The 17,656-nt window shown below is 48.0% G+C and overlaps 2 protein-coding genes across 5 annotated transcripts in view; one reads left to right on the top strand and one right to left on the bottom strand.

The window, feature by feature from the left end:
• The window catches only part of BBS4 (Bardet-Biedl syndrome 4), a 426,848-nt gene extending 414,205 nt beyond the window's left edge, over positions 1-12,643 (bottom strand). Inside the window, exon 1 of the mRNA XM_081228021.1 lies at positions 12,637-12,643. The gene's annotated coding sequence lies outside the window, so the exon portion shown is untranslated. The remainder of the gene's footprint in view (positions 1-12,636) is intronic.
• Positions 1-17,656, top strand: part of GRAMD2A (GRAM domain containing 2A) — a 35,735-nt gene that overhangs the window by 5,272 nt on the left and 12,807 nt on the right. The window contains exons 1-2 of one of the 4 annotated variants that reach the window (XM_081228025.1): positions 4,680-4,766; positions 10,213-10,370. The exons of 1 other annotated variant lie outside the window; for it this stretch is intronic. Coding sequence is in view for 2 of the 3 variants with exons in the window: in XM_081228023.1 (XP_081084149.1) it covers positions 4,711-4,766 (56 nt within the window). In the remaining variant the exon portion in view is untranslated. Of the gene's footprint in view, positions 1-4,627; positions 4,767-10,212; positions 10,371-17,656 lie in introns of those variants that run through there. 2 more of the 4 variants (XM_081228023.1, XM_081228026.1) reach the window with 2 other exon arrangements.

The raw sequence follows: 17,656 nt of genomic DNA, 5'->3' as shown, positions 1-17,656 counted from the left end.
CTTTCCAGAGACATGTTCCTTTGTTCAGGCACAACAGTTTTGCCCAAAATTCCAGGAGTTCACAGACCTTCCCTGCAACCCTTGCCTGGATTCCACGGTCCATTAGACTGTCACCTGGGGTCCATAATGATGGAGGAAGACTTGGGAGGACTGGAAATAACCTGTTGGCCCCATGTAAGAGCAGCAAATGGGAAAGCTAATGGGTCTTGCAGTATCAGACCCAGGAGAAGAGAGATTAGGAGTAGTCATTGCAGAGACTCTGCACTGGTCACACCAGCAGTGAAGATCTGGTTTTATCAAGAAAGGAACATGATGTCAAAAGTTTGTTCTTTGGTGAAGGATCAGTAGATAGAGAGAGGTCCATTTGGGTGTTGGAAAGAACTTTCTAATAATCAGAACTTCAGTGACATACCTGATAGATCAGTTACATGTAGGCGCACGTTTTGAAATGTCTTGTGCCTAATTGCAACTTTTCCCTTTTTTCACCCACTTGAATATTTACTTCCTTACACTAAGTTCCTTGATGTGGATAACACTGAGTAAGGTTGTTTTATTCCCCCCTTTTAAGTCATTCTCGGTTACGTAGTTACTGTGATATAATAATAGGAAGAGCCTGAGCTTTCAGAAAGACCTGGATTCAAATCCTTACTCCACAAGTTACTGCTGAGTTACTACTGGCTCTGAGCCTCCCTCTCTTCTCTATAAAACAGGGTTACATCTGGCCTACTTCGAAGATTCTCAGGCTGTGTAATGGCCTGGTACACAGTAGATGCTCACCAAGGATGAGTTTCCCTGTGGTTCCTCCAGCTTTGAGAATCTGAGACCAGGTCTCTGATGATTCAGACCCAGCTGTAAGAAAAGCTTGGTCTTTTTTTTTTTTACTATTCAAGGTGCAAAGTTCATTTTTTAAAAATAAACTTTTTAATCTTTAGATAATTGTAGATTCACATGCAATTGTGTGAAATAATTCAAAGATCTCGTGTACATTTTCCCCAGTGGTAATATCCTGCACAACAATGGCACAACCAGAAAACTGACATTGATATAATCCCTTTGACCTTATTCAGCTTTCACCAGGTTTACATGCATTCATTTGTGTGTGTGTGTGTGTTTTGTACAGTTTTATCACATGTGGGAATTTGGCAAAGTTCATTTTTAAAATCAAGGTTTCTTTTTCTGTTGGATTCTGAGGGTTTTCATGTAAGAAGCATGTTTTAGAAATTTGGAATTTAAGAAGTGTCTATTAACATTGCTGTGCCTTTGGAACAAGTTTTTTTCTTTCTGTGTTTTTCTCCTTTTTTTTTCATTCTTTCACCAAATGAAGATAGTTTATTGTGATCATAAAATTTAGGCAAAGTAGGGCTTCCCTGGTGGCGCAGTGGTTGAGAGTCTGCCTGCCGATGCAGGGGACACGGGTTCGTGCCCCCGTCTGGGAAGATCCCACATGCCGCGGAGCGGCTGGGCCCGTGAGCCATGGCCGCTGAGCCTGCACGTCCAGAGCCTGTGCTCCGCAATGGGAGAGGCCACAACGGTGAGAGGCCTGCGTACTGCAAAAAGAAAAAAAAAAAAAAAAAAAAAAAAAACTTAGGCAAAGTATACTACAGTAAATTATAAAGAAGAAAAGAAACACCTACAATCCCAACTCACGGAGGAAAATAATGTTAGAATTTTGGTGAGCATCCTTCCCAATATATTTTATAATATATGCTGTTCTATATAATGTTTTTTCCAATGTTCTATAATGCTATCCTTTGTGGTAGACTTATTTTTAATAAGTTTTAATAATTAATGATAAATATCATTTTAATAGTTACATAGCCTTTCATTCTTTGAATAAACCATAATTTGTTCATGCCCTATTGTTTTTTTCCCTCTTTTACAAGTGTAGTGAACTACACTTCAGTGCACATTCTTATACACTTAAATTTGTGTTCAGTTATTTCCAAAGAATAAATTGTTAGAAGTGGAATTTGTGGATCTGTTGAGTATCTACATACAAATGTATGTACATTTTCACACACTGCCCTCTCACACAGGAGTGTGTGAGACTGACCATTCAGCAACATGTTGATCAACAGTAGATGTTATTAAACTTTTAAGCCTTTGAAATTTAATAAGTAAAAAAAGATATCCCTTCTATTTTATTTTTAAATATCTTTATTATTTTTGTTGATTTTAAAAGTATTACACCCTGTTATAATAAGTTCAAACAAAACAGAAACTATTGAGAGTGAATTCTTCTCTGAGATATAATCACTGTTGTTTGATATAGAACTTTTAATTTTATAAATGGGTTATATCTTGGTTACTTATATGTACTTTTCACTAAACAACATATTTTGGACTTTTTTCCATATTAGCACATGCAGCTATACTCTAGTCTTTTAGTCAATTGCATAAGACTCTGTTATATTGATAAAATATTATTTTGGTATTTCCACCTTTTCCTTCATACTTGTTAACTAAAGGAATGTAAATTTTTGCCTACTTGTCCATTTATTTCCTTGTACCAAGTTCCATGAAATGGAGTTGTAGGATCAAAGGATTTACATTTCTTAAATAATTTGATATATGTTAGAAAGGTTAACTAAGTTTTAAGTCTCATTATGGAAAATAAGAATGCTTATTTTCCACATCCTTTCCACATCCTGTAATATTGAGCACTATAATTTTTTTAGTGTTTACCAGTAAGATAGGTAATAGAGATATTTCTTTTTTTGTGACTTGCCTTTTCATATTCTTTACCCACTTTTTTTTTTTTTTTTTTTTTTTTGTGGTATGCGGGCCTCTCACTGTTGTGGCCTCTCCCACTGCGGAGCACAGGCTCCGGACGCGCCCTCTCAGCAGCCATGGCTCACGGGCCCAGCCGCTCCGTGGCATGTGGGATCCTCCCAGACCAGGGCACAAACCCGTGTCCCCTGCATCGGCAGGCAGACTCACAACCACTGTGCCACCAGGGAAGCCCCTTTACCCACTTTTCTATTAGATTGTTTACCTTTTTCTTTCTGACTTGGATGAGTCATTATCATTTAAAAACACCAATCCTTTGTTGTTTGCATCACCTTTAAATTATTTATTTATTTATTTTTTTAGACCAAATTGCGGTATGTGGGATCTTAGTTCCCTGACCAGGGATGGAACCTATGCCCCTGCAGTGGAAGTGCAGAGTCTTAACCACTGGACCACCAGGGAAGCCCCCTGCCAGTTTAAATTTTGATGTACAAAGGGTTTTAATTTTTATGCAATTAAATCTTTTATGTGTTCTGGGTTTTATCTTGCTTAGGAAGACCTTTCTTGTTATGTTAATATTCTCTTCTATTTTATTTTAGTTTTTTATTGATTTAGAAAATATTTGGACGTTTAATCTACCTGGGATTTATTTTTGTGAATGGTGTGAGGTAGCCAGTTGCCCCAAGAACATTTATTGGACAATCTGTTCTTTCCTTACTTATTTGAAACAGCTTCTTTCTTATATACTAAATTCTCAGATACCCATAGATCATCTTCTGGACTCCCCTTATGTTCTATTGATCTATTCATTTTTTCCTAAACTAGTAAGTATTTTAATTGCTCCAGCTTTGTAGTTTATTCTGACATCTGGTAGGGCAAAGCCCTTGCATGAAATTTGGGATAAATTCGCTTCTTTAAAACTTTCAATCTTCCCACTCAGGAGCAGAGTTTATCTCTCCATTTATTCAAGTGTTCTTTCGTGTCATTTTAAAAATGTCTGTGATTTTCTTCTCATAAATTTCTCTACATTTTAAAAGTTTATTCTTGGGTAACTTATATGTATTGCCATATGAATAGAATCATTTCCCCAAATATATTTTATAACTGTTTATTGCAGGTCTACTGAGAAACTATTGATTTTTATATTGATCTTGTAACCACTAGAATAACAATTAACTCCATGAGAGTGTATTGTGTGTCTATCCTTATCACAGCTCTGCCTAGCCCATGGCCCAAATATAAGAATATCTGGGCCACTTTCTTATGATTTTTCCAGTTGATGACATATCCTCTAGTTAGTTTATGTTACCATCTTTCAAACAATAATCATTGCTTTTTATTGGGGTGGCCAAAAAGTTCAGGTTTTTTGGTAGGATGGTAGGAAACCCGAACGAACTATTTGGCCAGCCCCAGTAATGTATGAACCTTGGATTTCTTTTTCGTTCTTTTGTGCAGTGGCTAGAACTTCCAGAACAATGTTGAATAACAGTGGCGAGAGCAGGCATTCCTAGGGGGTTTCCACCAGTTGGACAATCTGGGGTTCTCCCTGGAGGGAGAGGTACCAGGACCCAGTAAGCTCTTTAAGAGTATGTCATCACCCGGGAATCAGAACCCTTAGACGAGCATGGCTTGGGGGAGCCCGGTTAGCAGAAGCCTGTGGCAGGGCGCGGAGCTGGACCCTCCTGGGACGTCCCAAATCCGGGCCAACTACCAGGTTTGGGTCCCGGAAGGGGTGCGGGCTCCCTTTCCAGGAAGCAGAGGTGCCGGCATGGTTGCTGTTTTTCCAATAGCGCTCCAGTCTACGCAAGCTTTTGCTCTTCCGCCTACAGACCCATCGGCCCCCGCCAAGGGGTGGGCAGGGCAGGGCAGGGCCGGGCGGGCTGGCGTGGGGCCCTGCGGTGCTGGAATTCTGGGTGTGGCTGCCTTCTCGGCGCCGGGTGGCGCTGGGCTCTCCAGCCCTTCCAAGGGCTGGCGCAGAAAATGGACTTGTGGTTCGCGGGCTGCGGCAGAGATGCGCCAGGGGTGAGGAACGTCAGGTGAGGATGGCTGGGGAAGGCTAGACCAGGCGGGGAAGCTGCGGGCAAGGGCAGCACCCACTCCCTTCCCGACTGTGGACATCCCGCTCAGGGAATCAGGAGAGGGAGGTACAGTCCCATCCCCCAGAATCTCCTTGGTCTTTCACTGGGAGGAAGGCAGGATCCGAGGTTGGTGGGGCTCTGAGCTGGCCGGCGGCCTGGGCTGCGGGCTGTGCTGGGCAGCATCCTCACTTGTGCTCAGAGGACTGTCCTCACTGTCCGTCCCTGGGATGCAGTCAGCAGCGTGGGAGAGAGGGAGGAGGGACAGGCCTTTAGCACCCGAGTCTGGATTCAGACCCCCACTAGGGCACCGAAACGGTCCTGGCTAAAGCTGCAGATCCCCTCCTTGTTGCTAAAGTTACTTAGACTGCCTTTCAGTCCTCCCGCTGTTTGGCCTCTCAGCAAACTTCACTGCTTTCCCATTCCTCCTTTTTGAAGTACTCTTTCGGCTTCCATGACAACCTATACACCTGGTTGTTTCTTTTTTTTTTTTTTTTTGCGGTATGCGGGCCTCTCACTGTTGTGGCCTCTCCTGTTGCGGAGCACAGGCTCCGGACGCGCAGGCTCAGCGGCCATGGCTCATGGGCCCAGCTGCTCTGCGGCATGTGGGATCTTCCCGTACCGGGGCACGAACCCGTGGCGGACTCTCAACCACTGCGCCACCAGGGAAGCCCCACACAGTCTTTAGGTGCTGTAGTTCTTGAGGTCCCAGGCTACTCTCCTTCCCCTCCCTCTTCCCCATCCTCCTAGTGGAGATATAATTCACACACCATAAAATTCATCCTTTTAAAGTGTGCCGTTCAGTGGCTTTTACTGTATTCACAAAGTTGTGCAACCATCATCACTAATTCTGGAACAGTTTCATCACCTTCAAAAGAAACCCTATGTGCATTAGTCACTTCCCATTTCCCCTTCCCTCCAACCCCTGGCAACTACTAATCTACTTTCTGTCTCTGTGGATTTGCCAGTACTGGACATTTCCTGTACGTGGAATCATACGATATGTGGTCTTTTGTAACTGGCTTTTCATTTAGCATAATGTTTTTAAGGTCCATTCATGTTGTAATATGTATCAGTACTTCATTCCTTTGTATGGCTGAATTATATTCCACTGTATGGGCATACCACATTTTGCTTATCCATTCATCAGTTGGGTATTTGGGTTGTTTCCATTTTCTGGCTATTATGGTAATAATGATCATAATGCTATGAGCATTCCTTTTTAAAAAAACTTAAAAAAATTGAAGTATAGTTGATTTACAATGTTGTGTTAATTTCTGCTGTACAGCAAAGTGGTTCAGTTATACATACATATACATTCTTTTTAATATTCTTTTCCGTTATGTTTTGTCACAGGATATTGAATATAGCTCCCTGTGCTCTACAGTAGGACCTTGTTGTTTATCCATTCTATATATAATAGTTTGCATCTGCTAATCCCAAACTCCCAATCCATCCCTCCTCCACCCCCCTCCCCCTTAGCAATCACAGGTCTATTCTCTGTGTCTGTGAGTCTGTCTCACAGAGAAGTTCATTTGTGTCATATTTTAGACTGCACATATGAGTGATATCATATGGTACTTGTCTTTCTATTTCTGATTTCACTTAGTATGATAATCTCTAGGTCCATCCACATTACTGCAAATGGTATTATTTCATTCTTTTTTTTTTTTTTTTTTTTTTTTGCGGTATGCGGGCCGCTCACTGCTGTGGCCTCTCCCATTGTGGAGCACAGGCTCTGGACGCGCAGGCCCAGCGGCCATGGCTCACGGGCCCAGCCGCTCCACGGTATGTGGGATCTTCCCCGACCGGGGCACGAACCCGTGTCCCCTGCATCGGCAGGCGGACTCTCAATGACTGCGCCACCAGGGAAGCCCTATTTCATTCTTTTTTATGGCTGAGTAATATTCCATTGTGTATATGTACCACATCTTTACCCATTCATCTGTTGATGGACATTTAGCTTGTTTCCATGTCTTGGCTATTATAAATAGTGCTGCTATGAACATAGGGGTGCATGTGTCTTTTTTAAAAAAATAAATTTATTTATTTAATTTTGGCTGTGTTGGGTCTTCGTTGCTGTGTACAAGCTTTCTTTAGTTGTGGTGAGTGGGGGCTACTTTTCGTTGCGTGGCTTCTTGTTGTGGAGCACGGGCTCTACGTGCGCAGGCTTCAGTAGTTGTGGTACATGGGCTCAGTAGTTGTGGCTTGCGGGCTCTAGAGCTCAGGCTCAGTAGTTGTGGCACACGGGCTTAGTTGCTTCACGGCATGTGGGATCTTCCCAGGCCAGGGCTTGAACCCATGTCCCTTGCATTGGCAGGCAGATTCTTAACCACTGCGCCACCAGGGAAGCCCCCGCATGTGTCTTTTTCAATTGTAGTTTTGTCTGAATATATGCCCAGGAGTGGGATTGCTGGATCATATGGGAATTCTATTTTTAGTTTTTTGAGGAACCTCCATACTGTTTTTCATAGTGGCTGTACCAGTTTACATTCCCATCAACAGTGTAGGAGGGTTCCCTTTGCTATGAGCATTCTTGTACAAGATTTTGTGTGTACATATATTTTCAGTTTTCTTGGGTATATGTACCTAGGAGTAGAATTGCTGGGTCATATAGTAAACGTTTTACCATTTGAGTAACCACAAAACTGTTTTCCAAAGCAGTTGCACCAATTTACAATCCCACCAGCAATGTGTGAGGGCTCCAGTTTCTCCTTATCCTCACCAACACCTGATATGAATTACAGTCTCTCAGGGGTGTGAAGTGGTATCACATTGTGGTTTTGATTTGTATTTCCCTGATGACTAATGATGTTGAGCATCTTTTTGTGTACTTATTGGTCATCTGATATCTTCATTGGAAAAATGTTTATTTAAACATTTGCCCATTTTTAGTTGGATTATTTGTCTTTTTATTTTTCAGTTTTGAGTTCTTTAAAAAGATTTTAATTGTGGTTAAGAAAAACACATAACATGAAATTTACCATCTTAACCATTTCTAAGTTCATTTGTACAATTCACTAATGTTAAATATACGTATTCATGTTGTTGTGCAACCAGTCTCCAGAACTTTTTCACCTTGCAAAACTGAAACTCTATACCCGTTAAATAACTCTCCATTCCACCCCCCTCCTCCAGCCCCTGGCAACCACCATTCTACTTTCTGTTTCTATGAATCTGACTACTCTAGGTACTTCACATAGGTGGAGTCATACAGCATTTATATTTTTGTGACTGGCTTTTTTCACTTAGTATGACATCTGCAAGGTCATAAGAGTTTTTAATATATTCTAGATACTAGTCCCTTATCAGATGCATGATTTACAAATATTTTCTCTCATTCTGAGTTTCCTTTTCACCTTCTCAATATCATTAGCAGCACAAACATTTCTAATTTTGATGAAGTTCGATTTATCTATTTTTTCTTCTGTTTCTTGTGCTTTTGGTGTCATAGCTTAAGAGACCATTGCCTAATCAAACAAAGATTTACACATACGATTTCTTCTAAGAGTCTTAGCTCTCACACTTTTGAGTTATTTTTGGTACATGGTGTGAGATAGGGATCCAACTTAATTCTTTTGCATGTGGATATCTAGTTGTCCCTGCACCATTTGTTGAAAAGACTATTCTGTCCCCCGTTGAATTGGTCTTGGCACCCTTCCCGATAGCTTCTCTTCTTTATGTACCCACTTTCCCTTCCTAGCTCCTGTACCCATCCATGGGCCAATAACTCAGAAATGTATCCCTTCAGCCTGGACCTTTCTTCTGAGCTCCTTACTCATATGTAACTTGATATCTCCACTTAAATGTTTCTCACACATGTTTAAGACTGAACTCATGATTGTTTCCTTCAAATATGTTCTTTTTCCAGTATATTTTCCCCTGTTTTGCCTCAGCAAAACACAGCAGTATCCTGCTTGCTTAAGCCAGAAATCTAGAGTCAGGTTTGACACTTCTTACCTTATGCCCCACATCCAGTTGATCACCAAGTCCAGGTTGGTTCTACTTGGAAATATATATTGTGAATCTATCCCTCAACCTCCATCACCACCACTGCCACCAAATCTGAGACCTCATATCTCTGCTGGAATACAGTCTCCTAACTGGTCTGTCTCCATGGAAAATTCTAAATATATACGAAAGAGGAGGAGAGTTGTAGGAGGGACCCCCATGTATTCATCACCACCAACTACAACAACCACCAACATCAGGTTGTCCCTATTTCATCAGTACTCATCCTGTGCTCCCCCTGCCCCACACCCTTTGGATTACTTTGAAATAAATCTATGTATTAGAGTGATCTGTGACCACGCCTAGGGGTGCCAGCTCAAACAGATGCTGCTCCATACTCTTTAACGTACGAAGTTGAGGGTGTATTTCCCCTTTTAAATCCCTTCATTGGTTCCTCATAGCTTTTCTTCTTTTCTTTTCTTTTCTTTTTTTTTTTTTTACTATAAACAACTTCATTCATGGACTTTCATATAAGTATAAAAGTGATAGATATTAAAATCACACTTTCACATACATTTTCCAGAAAAAGCCAATTCCTGTATATACTGAAAATCAAAGTCCCCAGAAGAAACCAGTTGTGGGGGTAAGCAGCTATATCTAATGTCTCCGACTCCATTTCTGCAGCGCAAAAGACCCCCCCATAGTTTTTAAGAGAATGACAAAAACCCTTACTGGGGCCCACAAGACCCCGCATGATCTAACCCTGCCAACCTCTCCTGCCTCATTGCTCATCACTTCACTACTCACCTCTACCCTCCAGACACAAAGGCTCTGTTTATGTTTCTCATACGTGCCACACACATCTGGCCTCAGGGCTTTTGCACATCATAAACCCTCTAGTAAACCCTCTACAAGGACTCCTTCCCAACACCCTCCAATCCTCCCCACCCGACCCTGCCAGCCCCTCAGTCTGATTAGCATCCATTGGCTATCAGTGCAAATGCTGCTGCTGCTGCTTTGGGAGGTCTTCTCCACTCTCCACGGGTGACTCAGGACTCCTTGACAGAGGTCCTCCTAGGACGCTGTGCTTTGCCTTCGTAACGTACATTACACAGTTATAATTCTGTATCGGTCTCTATAAATATTTGTTTCATGTCTGCCTCTCCCACCGGGCATTTTGGGGATAGTAGCGTGCCTTATCCCTCTTCGTATACACAGCACTTACACAGAACTGAGCGAATACAGGCGTCCAACTGGCATTTGTAGGATGGAGGCAGAGGGGCCGGCAGCCCTCTGAGGGCTGTGCTTCTGCCAGCCTGTCCTGGGATTGGGGTTTTTCTGAGCACAGAGAGCCAGTGGCCATCTGCCCCTCACCCAGTTCCTGGCTAGGCTTTGTTATTCCCTCAGACAACATTTGCTTTCCCTCCTGGCTTGAGACTTTCTTGCCCCTTTGCAGGGGAGTAACTGAGGCCCAGAAGGGGAGAGTGGCTTCTCCAAGGACCCACAGCAGTGAGAGGTACTTCTAGGCCTGCATCCTGTCTTCCTGTCCCCACGCCCAGGCTCTTCCAGGACACTGAGCCTGCTCGAGACTGCCTGTGCCCTGACAAGAGCCAGGTGGGTCCCCAAAGCCACAGTGATTCTGAGGTGGGTGTCCCAGGGTGGTTGGAGTTGGGTATGCTGGATGCTACCCATGGATGGACAGAGCTGACTTGTCCCAGGAGTCGCCACACCTCCGGGCAGCCTTGAGTGGGGGTGAGCATCTGAGGGCGTCTGTGGGCCCTCCAGTCAGCCGGCCCGGCAGAGGGTGGCCCCCAGGAGCACAGGAGTACTCTGTTTCTTCATGAATGCAAGTCTGTGTTTAGACCTGAATGACCAGCTTCTTGTCTGGAAACAGCCAGGCCCCAAGTGGCCTGCCAAGAAAAAGTGGTCTGTGACCAGGTCCAGGGGTGCCAGCTCTCACAGATGCTGCTCCAGCGGTGGGCATTGTGGGAGGAGGCCAGCAACAGGCAGGTCACTCTCTGCAGAACCAATTCCCTGCTCCATCGTAGCCGGGGCTTTGTAGGAAATCCTGCGTATCCCCAGGAGCAAAGCTTCCAGGTTTCAGCCATGTGTCCATCTGTCTCCCTGGTGACTGTTCTCACTCTGCAGGTCTTTGAGCTGTGGCCAGGAAGGGGGCAGCAGCTGCTGGCCTCGTACCTCTGGTGGAGGGAGAAGAGAGGGTGGGATCCTGAGTATGGTTGGGCCTGAGCTGTGGGAGGACCTCTGGGCCCCAGGGGATGGGATGCAGTCCGTGGATGCCACCCAGATGTAAAGAGGGCCCTGCCCGCTGCCACTCTCCCAGGGGAAAGGTTCAGTCACGCAGGACATGTATGGAGCTTTGCGGGTGCAGTGGGGGGCCTGGTGGTGTCCCCATCTCTACTTCCCATGGGGAGCTCACCTCTGGGCATCCTTCAAGGGACATGATGGGAGGGTAGGGGGGCAACTCAGCTCTCAGTGGTGCAGGCAGGGGTGGGAGGCCCAGCGGGCAAGGCTGTGAGAACCGGCCCCCTTCCCCAGGGCTGGGCCGTGACCTCTCTCAGATTCTCACAGGGGCCCTGACCATCTGCAGGCCAGGGAAGGGATTCTCCCCATTTTAGAGAGGAGGGAGGAGACTCAGAGATCCCTGGAGGCCACCCGGAGGGTCAGGGGAGCCAGAGGCAAACTTGAGTGAGTTGTTCTCACTCCAGGCCGCGCCGCTGTTTTGTGGGACTCTAGTTCCCTGGCCAGGGACCGAACCCAGGCCCTTGGCAGTGAGAAGGCAGAGTCCCAACCTCTGGACCTCCAGGGAATTCCCTTACTCCAGGTCTTATGTTGGCATCCTGAGGCCCCACTACTGCTAAACAAACTACACAGAGGGGTTTTCCACAGGGAGCATTTGTCTCTTCGGTAAACAGTTATGGAGTACTTACTGTATGCCTGAGGTTGTGCGAGGCCCTGGGGTAAGAGGTGAATAAGACAGTCTGGGGAGGGAGACAGCCTCATCAACAGGTGGTGCAGCAAAGGAGGCTATCTGAGCATAAGTGGGCACAGGGCGGGATGGCTCTGCTCTCCCTGGAGGTACAGGCCGGCCAGGCTTCAGGGAGGAGAGGTCCTGGGGGGTGAGAAAGAGGGGGACCCTACCTCGGGCAGCAGCAGCTTAGCTGAGCAGGGCCCAGGCAGAGCTGGGAGGGGGTGCTCATTAGCGCAGCTCCCGAGGGCAGGAGAAGCGTCAGCCTGAGCACTTTGCTCCCAAATCCTGTCCCCATGAAGAGCAGGACCTTTCTGGTGTGCTGAGAGCCCAGGCCTGGGTGGGAGGTCAGGGAGAAGGGAAAAGGGGTTGGGGCCCTTTAACAAGTGCTGGTCCAGTCAACCAGGCAGCTTGGCTGCCGAGAGTGGGAGATGGGGCCAGCCTTGCCCCTGGCCCTCCCAGCTCCCATTGGATGGGAGGACCCAGGGGTTCTGAGATCCCTGTAGGTAGAAGGAGTTCTTGTTAGCACCAGCGCTCAAAGGGGTCCTTGTTCAGGCTGGATCCAGCCGCCCTCAGAGGGCTGGGCCAGCCCACATCTTCCTAGCAACTAGCTCACCCAGTGTGTTTGGTTCTTGGAGTAAGGGAGATAAAGGCTGGGGGGTTCTGATCTAGGGAACTCCACTTCCCAGAAGGGCTCCCACATGATCATCTCAGCCCAATAGACACCCCCCTCCTTCTCCCCTAGTCCCCCTGTACTGGGCCTGTGGGGAGAGCGGGGGCCTGGCCCTGCAGCAGGGAAAGCTCTAGGAAAGGGCAGAATTTGGGTCCCTCGAGCCCTCCAGGCACGGTAGAAAGAGTGCACACTTTCAGCCAGACTGGATTTTGAATTCGAACTCCACTGCTTTCCAGTTATGTGGTCAGGAGCAAGGTGCTTTACCTCTTTGGGCCTCAGTTTCCTCATCTGTGCAATGGGAATGGTGCATCTCTCTTGCATGACTAAAACTGGACTGAGATTAGAGGAGATCATGAGCCAGATCTGTTCACCTCCTTCCCCCTGGGGGCTCCCTCGTTAATGGGGCCAGACTTGGTCTGAACTTTCTTCAGAGGCTTCTTCCCTTTCCTGGTCCTGAAGGCTCATTGCAGGTATGGTACCCCCAGGTGTGGGTATCAGCCGTCTATGGAGTCTTGGCCCTGCCAGTGAACCCAGCTGAGCCTCCCTTCTTCACCCGTGAAGTGTTAAGTTGTACTACCTGCCCCACTAGTTGCGGCGAGCCGGGGCTACTCTTCGTCGTGGTGCGCGGGCTTCTCATTGCGGTGGCTTCTCTTGTTGCAGAGCATGGGCTCTAGGCGGGCGGGCTTCAGTAGTTGCAGCACTTGGGCTCAGTAGTTGTGGCTCGCGGGCTCTAGAGCGCAGGCTCAGTAGTTGTGGCGCTCGGCCTTAGTTGCTCCGCGGCATGTGGGATCTTCCCGGACCAGGGCTTGAACCCCTGTCCCCTGCATTGGCAGGCAGATTCTTAACCACTGCGCCACCAGGGAAGTCCCATCGTGTCTTAAAGGACATCACATGTGTGCCCTCGTTTGTGGTCTTCAGGCAAACCAGGTATGGGGGTTTTTGGTCTTGGCTGCAAGGGCCGGGGCATTGGAAGCAGATGGAAAGTCAAGGAGCAGCCGAGGGGAGCGGACCCTCTTTGCTGTCTCCCAGGGTGGGGCTTGGCCCACAGCCCACCTGCTTCTCTCTTCACTCTCTTCCTCATCCTAGACCCAATCTCCAGGTGCACCCAGTCACTCTGGGCCAGCACACCTGTGGCTCTCTCCTGCCTGTTCTCAGCCTTTGGCCCCCCTCCTCCACCTCCCGTATTTCCCAGTTAGGATTCATCAGAAAGGGATCCTGATGGGCCAGCTCAGCTTTTCATTCTTTTTTTTTTTTAATTTTTATTTCAATGTGGACCATCTTTAAAGTCTTTATTGAATTTGTTATAATATTGGGTTTTTTTTTTTTATGTTTTGGTTTTTTTGGCCGCAAGGCATGTGGGATCTTAGCTCTCTGACCAGGGATCGAACCCGCACCCCCGCATTGGAAGGCAAAGGCTTAACCACTGGACCGCCAGGGAAGTCCCTCAGCTTTTCATTCTAAAGAGGGCACTGGTCAGCTTGCGGGTGGCTTTGCTCGGGTCTGGAGCACCCCCGTGGTTCTGTCCTGTAGCCCGGGTCATCTGTACAAACTGGGCCTCCACACCGCCCCGCATTTCAAAGCTGCCACAGGTAGTAAAGGGAAACGAACCGTATTCCTGGCCCGGGGTTCTCAGACCAGCTCCTGGGAAGTAGGGATTGTGACTAGGCTGAGCACCTGCCCCACCCTGAGTCCTTTGCCAGGGTTGCTGAGCAGGACAGACGGATTGGGGCCCAGCATGTGGCCCCCAACGCAGAGCCACACTCCCTTAACACTCAGTCTGGAATTCAGTTATGGGATTCTCTCCCCTTCCCTAATGGGTGGAAAAGGTGAAACTTGTCCTTGTCCTGGATATGGATTATCAGCTTAGAAAAATAAAAAGTGAGGTGCAGCCTCTATGTAAGAAATAATAGAGTTATTTTTTTGCAAAAGGAGATTGCCTTTCCTCTTCAAGTTTCAGTGTATTGACGACGAGCCTGACTCTGTCCACGTTATTCCAGTTTCCCTTGGGGAGAGGTCTTGTCAGCCATTTTCTGGGCTGTACTGCGGGCCAGTGGCCCTGAGAGAAAGATAGGGAGGCTTTAGGGCAGGACACAGTGTGGTTCAGGGCTGGACGCTGCCACACGGGAGGGCTGGCCTTACTTCCTTGACAAAACTCAGGAAATGAACTCTGCGACCTTAACAGATGAAGGAAATCCCTATTAAGAGCGTGATTCCCTGTTTTGCCAAGGATGTTCTTGGAACTCCAGAGGGCTGGGTGAAGGCACAGGAGGGTCAGGGCCCCAGGTCCGGAGCCCAGGTGGGAGGACTGGCCTCGGAAACCAGGAGGTATGCGTCTCCCTCTGAGTCCCAAACAAAGGAGGGGTTTAAAATCACCCGAGAGCTTTTAAAAGCCTGAAGCGGAACCTCATGACCCAGCAATACCAGCCCTAAGTGTTTACTCATAGAAACGAATACTTGTGTGCACAAGACACAAGGTGCTGAAATGTTTATAGCAACAGTTTTGTAATAGGCAAAAACTGGAAACTCAATAGTAAAATGCCCCTCAACAGTAAGATTAATAAATGAGTTGCAACATGTCCATATAATGGAACTCTAAACATCAGTGAAAATGCACAGTTTGCAGCCACACACAGCACTGTGGATGAATCTCACCAGTGTGTTGCCGAGTAAAAGAAGAACACGTACCACGTGATTCCATCCACAGAAAGTCCCCGAAGAGGCAAAGACAATCTGTGTTGTTGACAATCTGTGTTGTTGGAAGTCGCGCCGGTGGTTCTCTTTGACCGGGGGTGGGGGGTTGGGAGTGGGCGGTGAGACTAGAAGTCGTGGGAGGGGCTTCTGGAGGGCAGGTTCTCCGGTATGCACCGTTTGTGAAATGCATTGCACGGTTCACTTACTTTGTGTGCACTTTTCAATATGTAAATTATACATCAGTAACAAGTTAAAAATATATAGTTACCTAATTGCTACCCCCAGAGGTTCTGATTTAACTGGTTTGAGAACAGAGCTCAGGGATCATTTTTCTTTGGTTGGTTTTTTGAAAAGCTCTACAGGTGATTCTAGTGTGTACCCGGCAGGCTACCCTTCCGAGTTAACAGGATGGTCTCTTTTCTCTGTGAAGTAGGTGGTGAGCTGTGTGCTGAGACGTAGAGGTGGGGTGCAGCCAGTGAGCACTGCTGTGGGGCTGGGAGGGGCCCAGCCTGTGCTTTTCCCCAAACACCCATTCCCATCCCTTCCGAGCCACTTTACCCTTTGCCGTATGTCCTCTGTCTCCCACCCGGGCTCCTCTTTGATCAGTCAGCCGGCGCGGACTGAGTGCCTGGCGCTGCCGGGCCGGGCTGTCTGCCTGCTCCACAGGCCGGGGCTCCCGGAGGGGAGGGCCCATCTGTGGGTGACCCCCCTCCGCTGCTGTCCACCACCCCTCCCCTTACTGCTGGGCATCCATCGTTCTCCGTGCCTCCTTCACTCTTACTGCCTGGCTTTTTAAATTTTTATTTATTTATTTATTTATGGCTGCGTTGGATCTTCGTTGCTGTGCACCAGCTTTCTCTAGTTGCGGCGAGCGGGGGCTACAATTCGTTGCGGTGCGCAGGATTCTCATTGCGGTGGCTTCTCTTGTTGCCGAGCACGGGCTCTAGTCGCACAGGCTTCAGTAGTTGTGGCACGCGGGCTCAGTAGTTGTGGCTCGAGGGCTCTAGGGCGCATGCTGGGTAGTTGTGGCACATGAGCTTAGTTGCTCTGCGATGTGGGATCTTCCCGGACCAGGGCTCGAACCCAGGTCCCCTGCACTGGTAGGCGGATTCTTAACCACTGTGCCACCAGGGAAGTCCCTGCTGCCTGGCTTTTTTTCTCCCCTCCTCCTTCTTGAAGTGTCATCGTGTCCCTTTCTCTGTCTCTCCTTCACTCATTCATTTAGCAAACACTGGGCGCCTGCTGTGTGCTGCAGGTACAGAGATGTAGAAGACACACCCCTGGTGGAGCTCAGATGTCTAAACAGACAAGCACAGTCTGGGGTGGTAAGGGCTGGAGCAGCAGCGTGAAAGAAGGGACCAGGGACTACTGAGGAGGGATGACCAGCTCTGCATGGGGGAAAGCTGGGAAGGCTTCACAGAGAAGGTGATGCCTGATCTGGGCTTTGAAAGATGACCAGGGAATTCCCCAGGTAGATAAGCATGGCAAGGAATTCCAGGAAGAGCAAACATGCAGGGGTGAAGGGCCACCGCTGAGCTGCATGGGTGAGTCTGGAAAGGAAGCAGGAATGTCAGGAAGGCCAGGTAGGAGGCAAGAAGGAGCTACAGGAGGAAAGTCAGCAGGAGGGGGGCAGGCTCAGATCTGGGCCCCAGGTGGCTCTGTTGGCAGTGTGGGTGTGGGAGAGTGCCAGGTGTGGAAGGGCAAGGCTGGAGGCAGGTGTAGTTAGGAAGCTGTTGCCAGCATCCAGGAAGAGGATGATGGTGGCCTAGGCTTGCCTGGTATAGCAGAAGTGGAGACAGTAGATGGTATGGTGGGTCGGGTGGTGCCAGGCTCTCGGGGCCTTGGTGGTTGACTGGTTGCGGCGGTGGGGAAGAAGCGTGAGTTGAGGATTCTGGCTTGGGTAACTGTGGAGGATGGGGCCTTTCAAGGGGAAGCAGATTTGGGGGGATGATGCTGAGCTCACTTTGATGGATTCGTCTAGATGGCAGGCTCTGCCGCTCTGGAGGGATGAGGTGTCAAGGTTAGGGATTTAGGTGGGGGAGTATCTACCTGGTGTGAATATTTTGAGCCTGGGGGAGGCATCCAGAGCGGAGTGCATGTGTCAAGTGTCCCATGAAGCTTCGTCTGTGAGGTCCCTAGGAAGCAGCTAGACTGAGCCTCTCTGGGTCTTCTCTGCACTGCCTCTCTCTCCCTCTCCTAACCTCTCTGTGTCTCCCCTTTCCCTTCCTTTTTTTTTGGCTGTGCCGCTTGGCTTACAGGATCTTAGTTCTCCGACCAGGGATTGAACCCGGGCCCTTGGCTGTGAAAGTGCGGCGTCCTACCACTGGACTGCCAGGGAATTCCCTGTGTCTCCCCTTTCCTGATGGGCCTGGCCCCTCTCCCGACATCTCTCAGTGCTAGCTGCCCATCCCCTCCCTCTCAGCAGCCCCCTGGGCTGGGCAGGCTCATACTGGGCTCATGGGGTGATAAGCTCAGTAAGTATTTGTGGAAGGAATGAAGGAATGGGCAGTTAGCCTGAGTTCCCACTTGGGCCAGCAAGGCCTGAGTGCA

Source organism: Mesoplodon bidens (genome assembly GCF_964165515.1).
Source record: "Mesoplodon bidens genome assembly, chromosome: 3".
Taxonomy (NCBI): Eukaryota; Metazoa; Chordata; class Mammalia; order Artiodactyla; family Ziphiidae; genus Mesoplodon; species Mesoplodon bidens.
The sequence above is the reverse complement of the archived record's forward strand: the minus strand, read 5'-3'. Positions and strand labels throughout refer to the sequence as shown.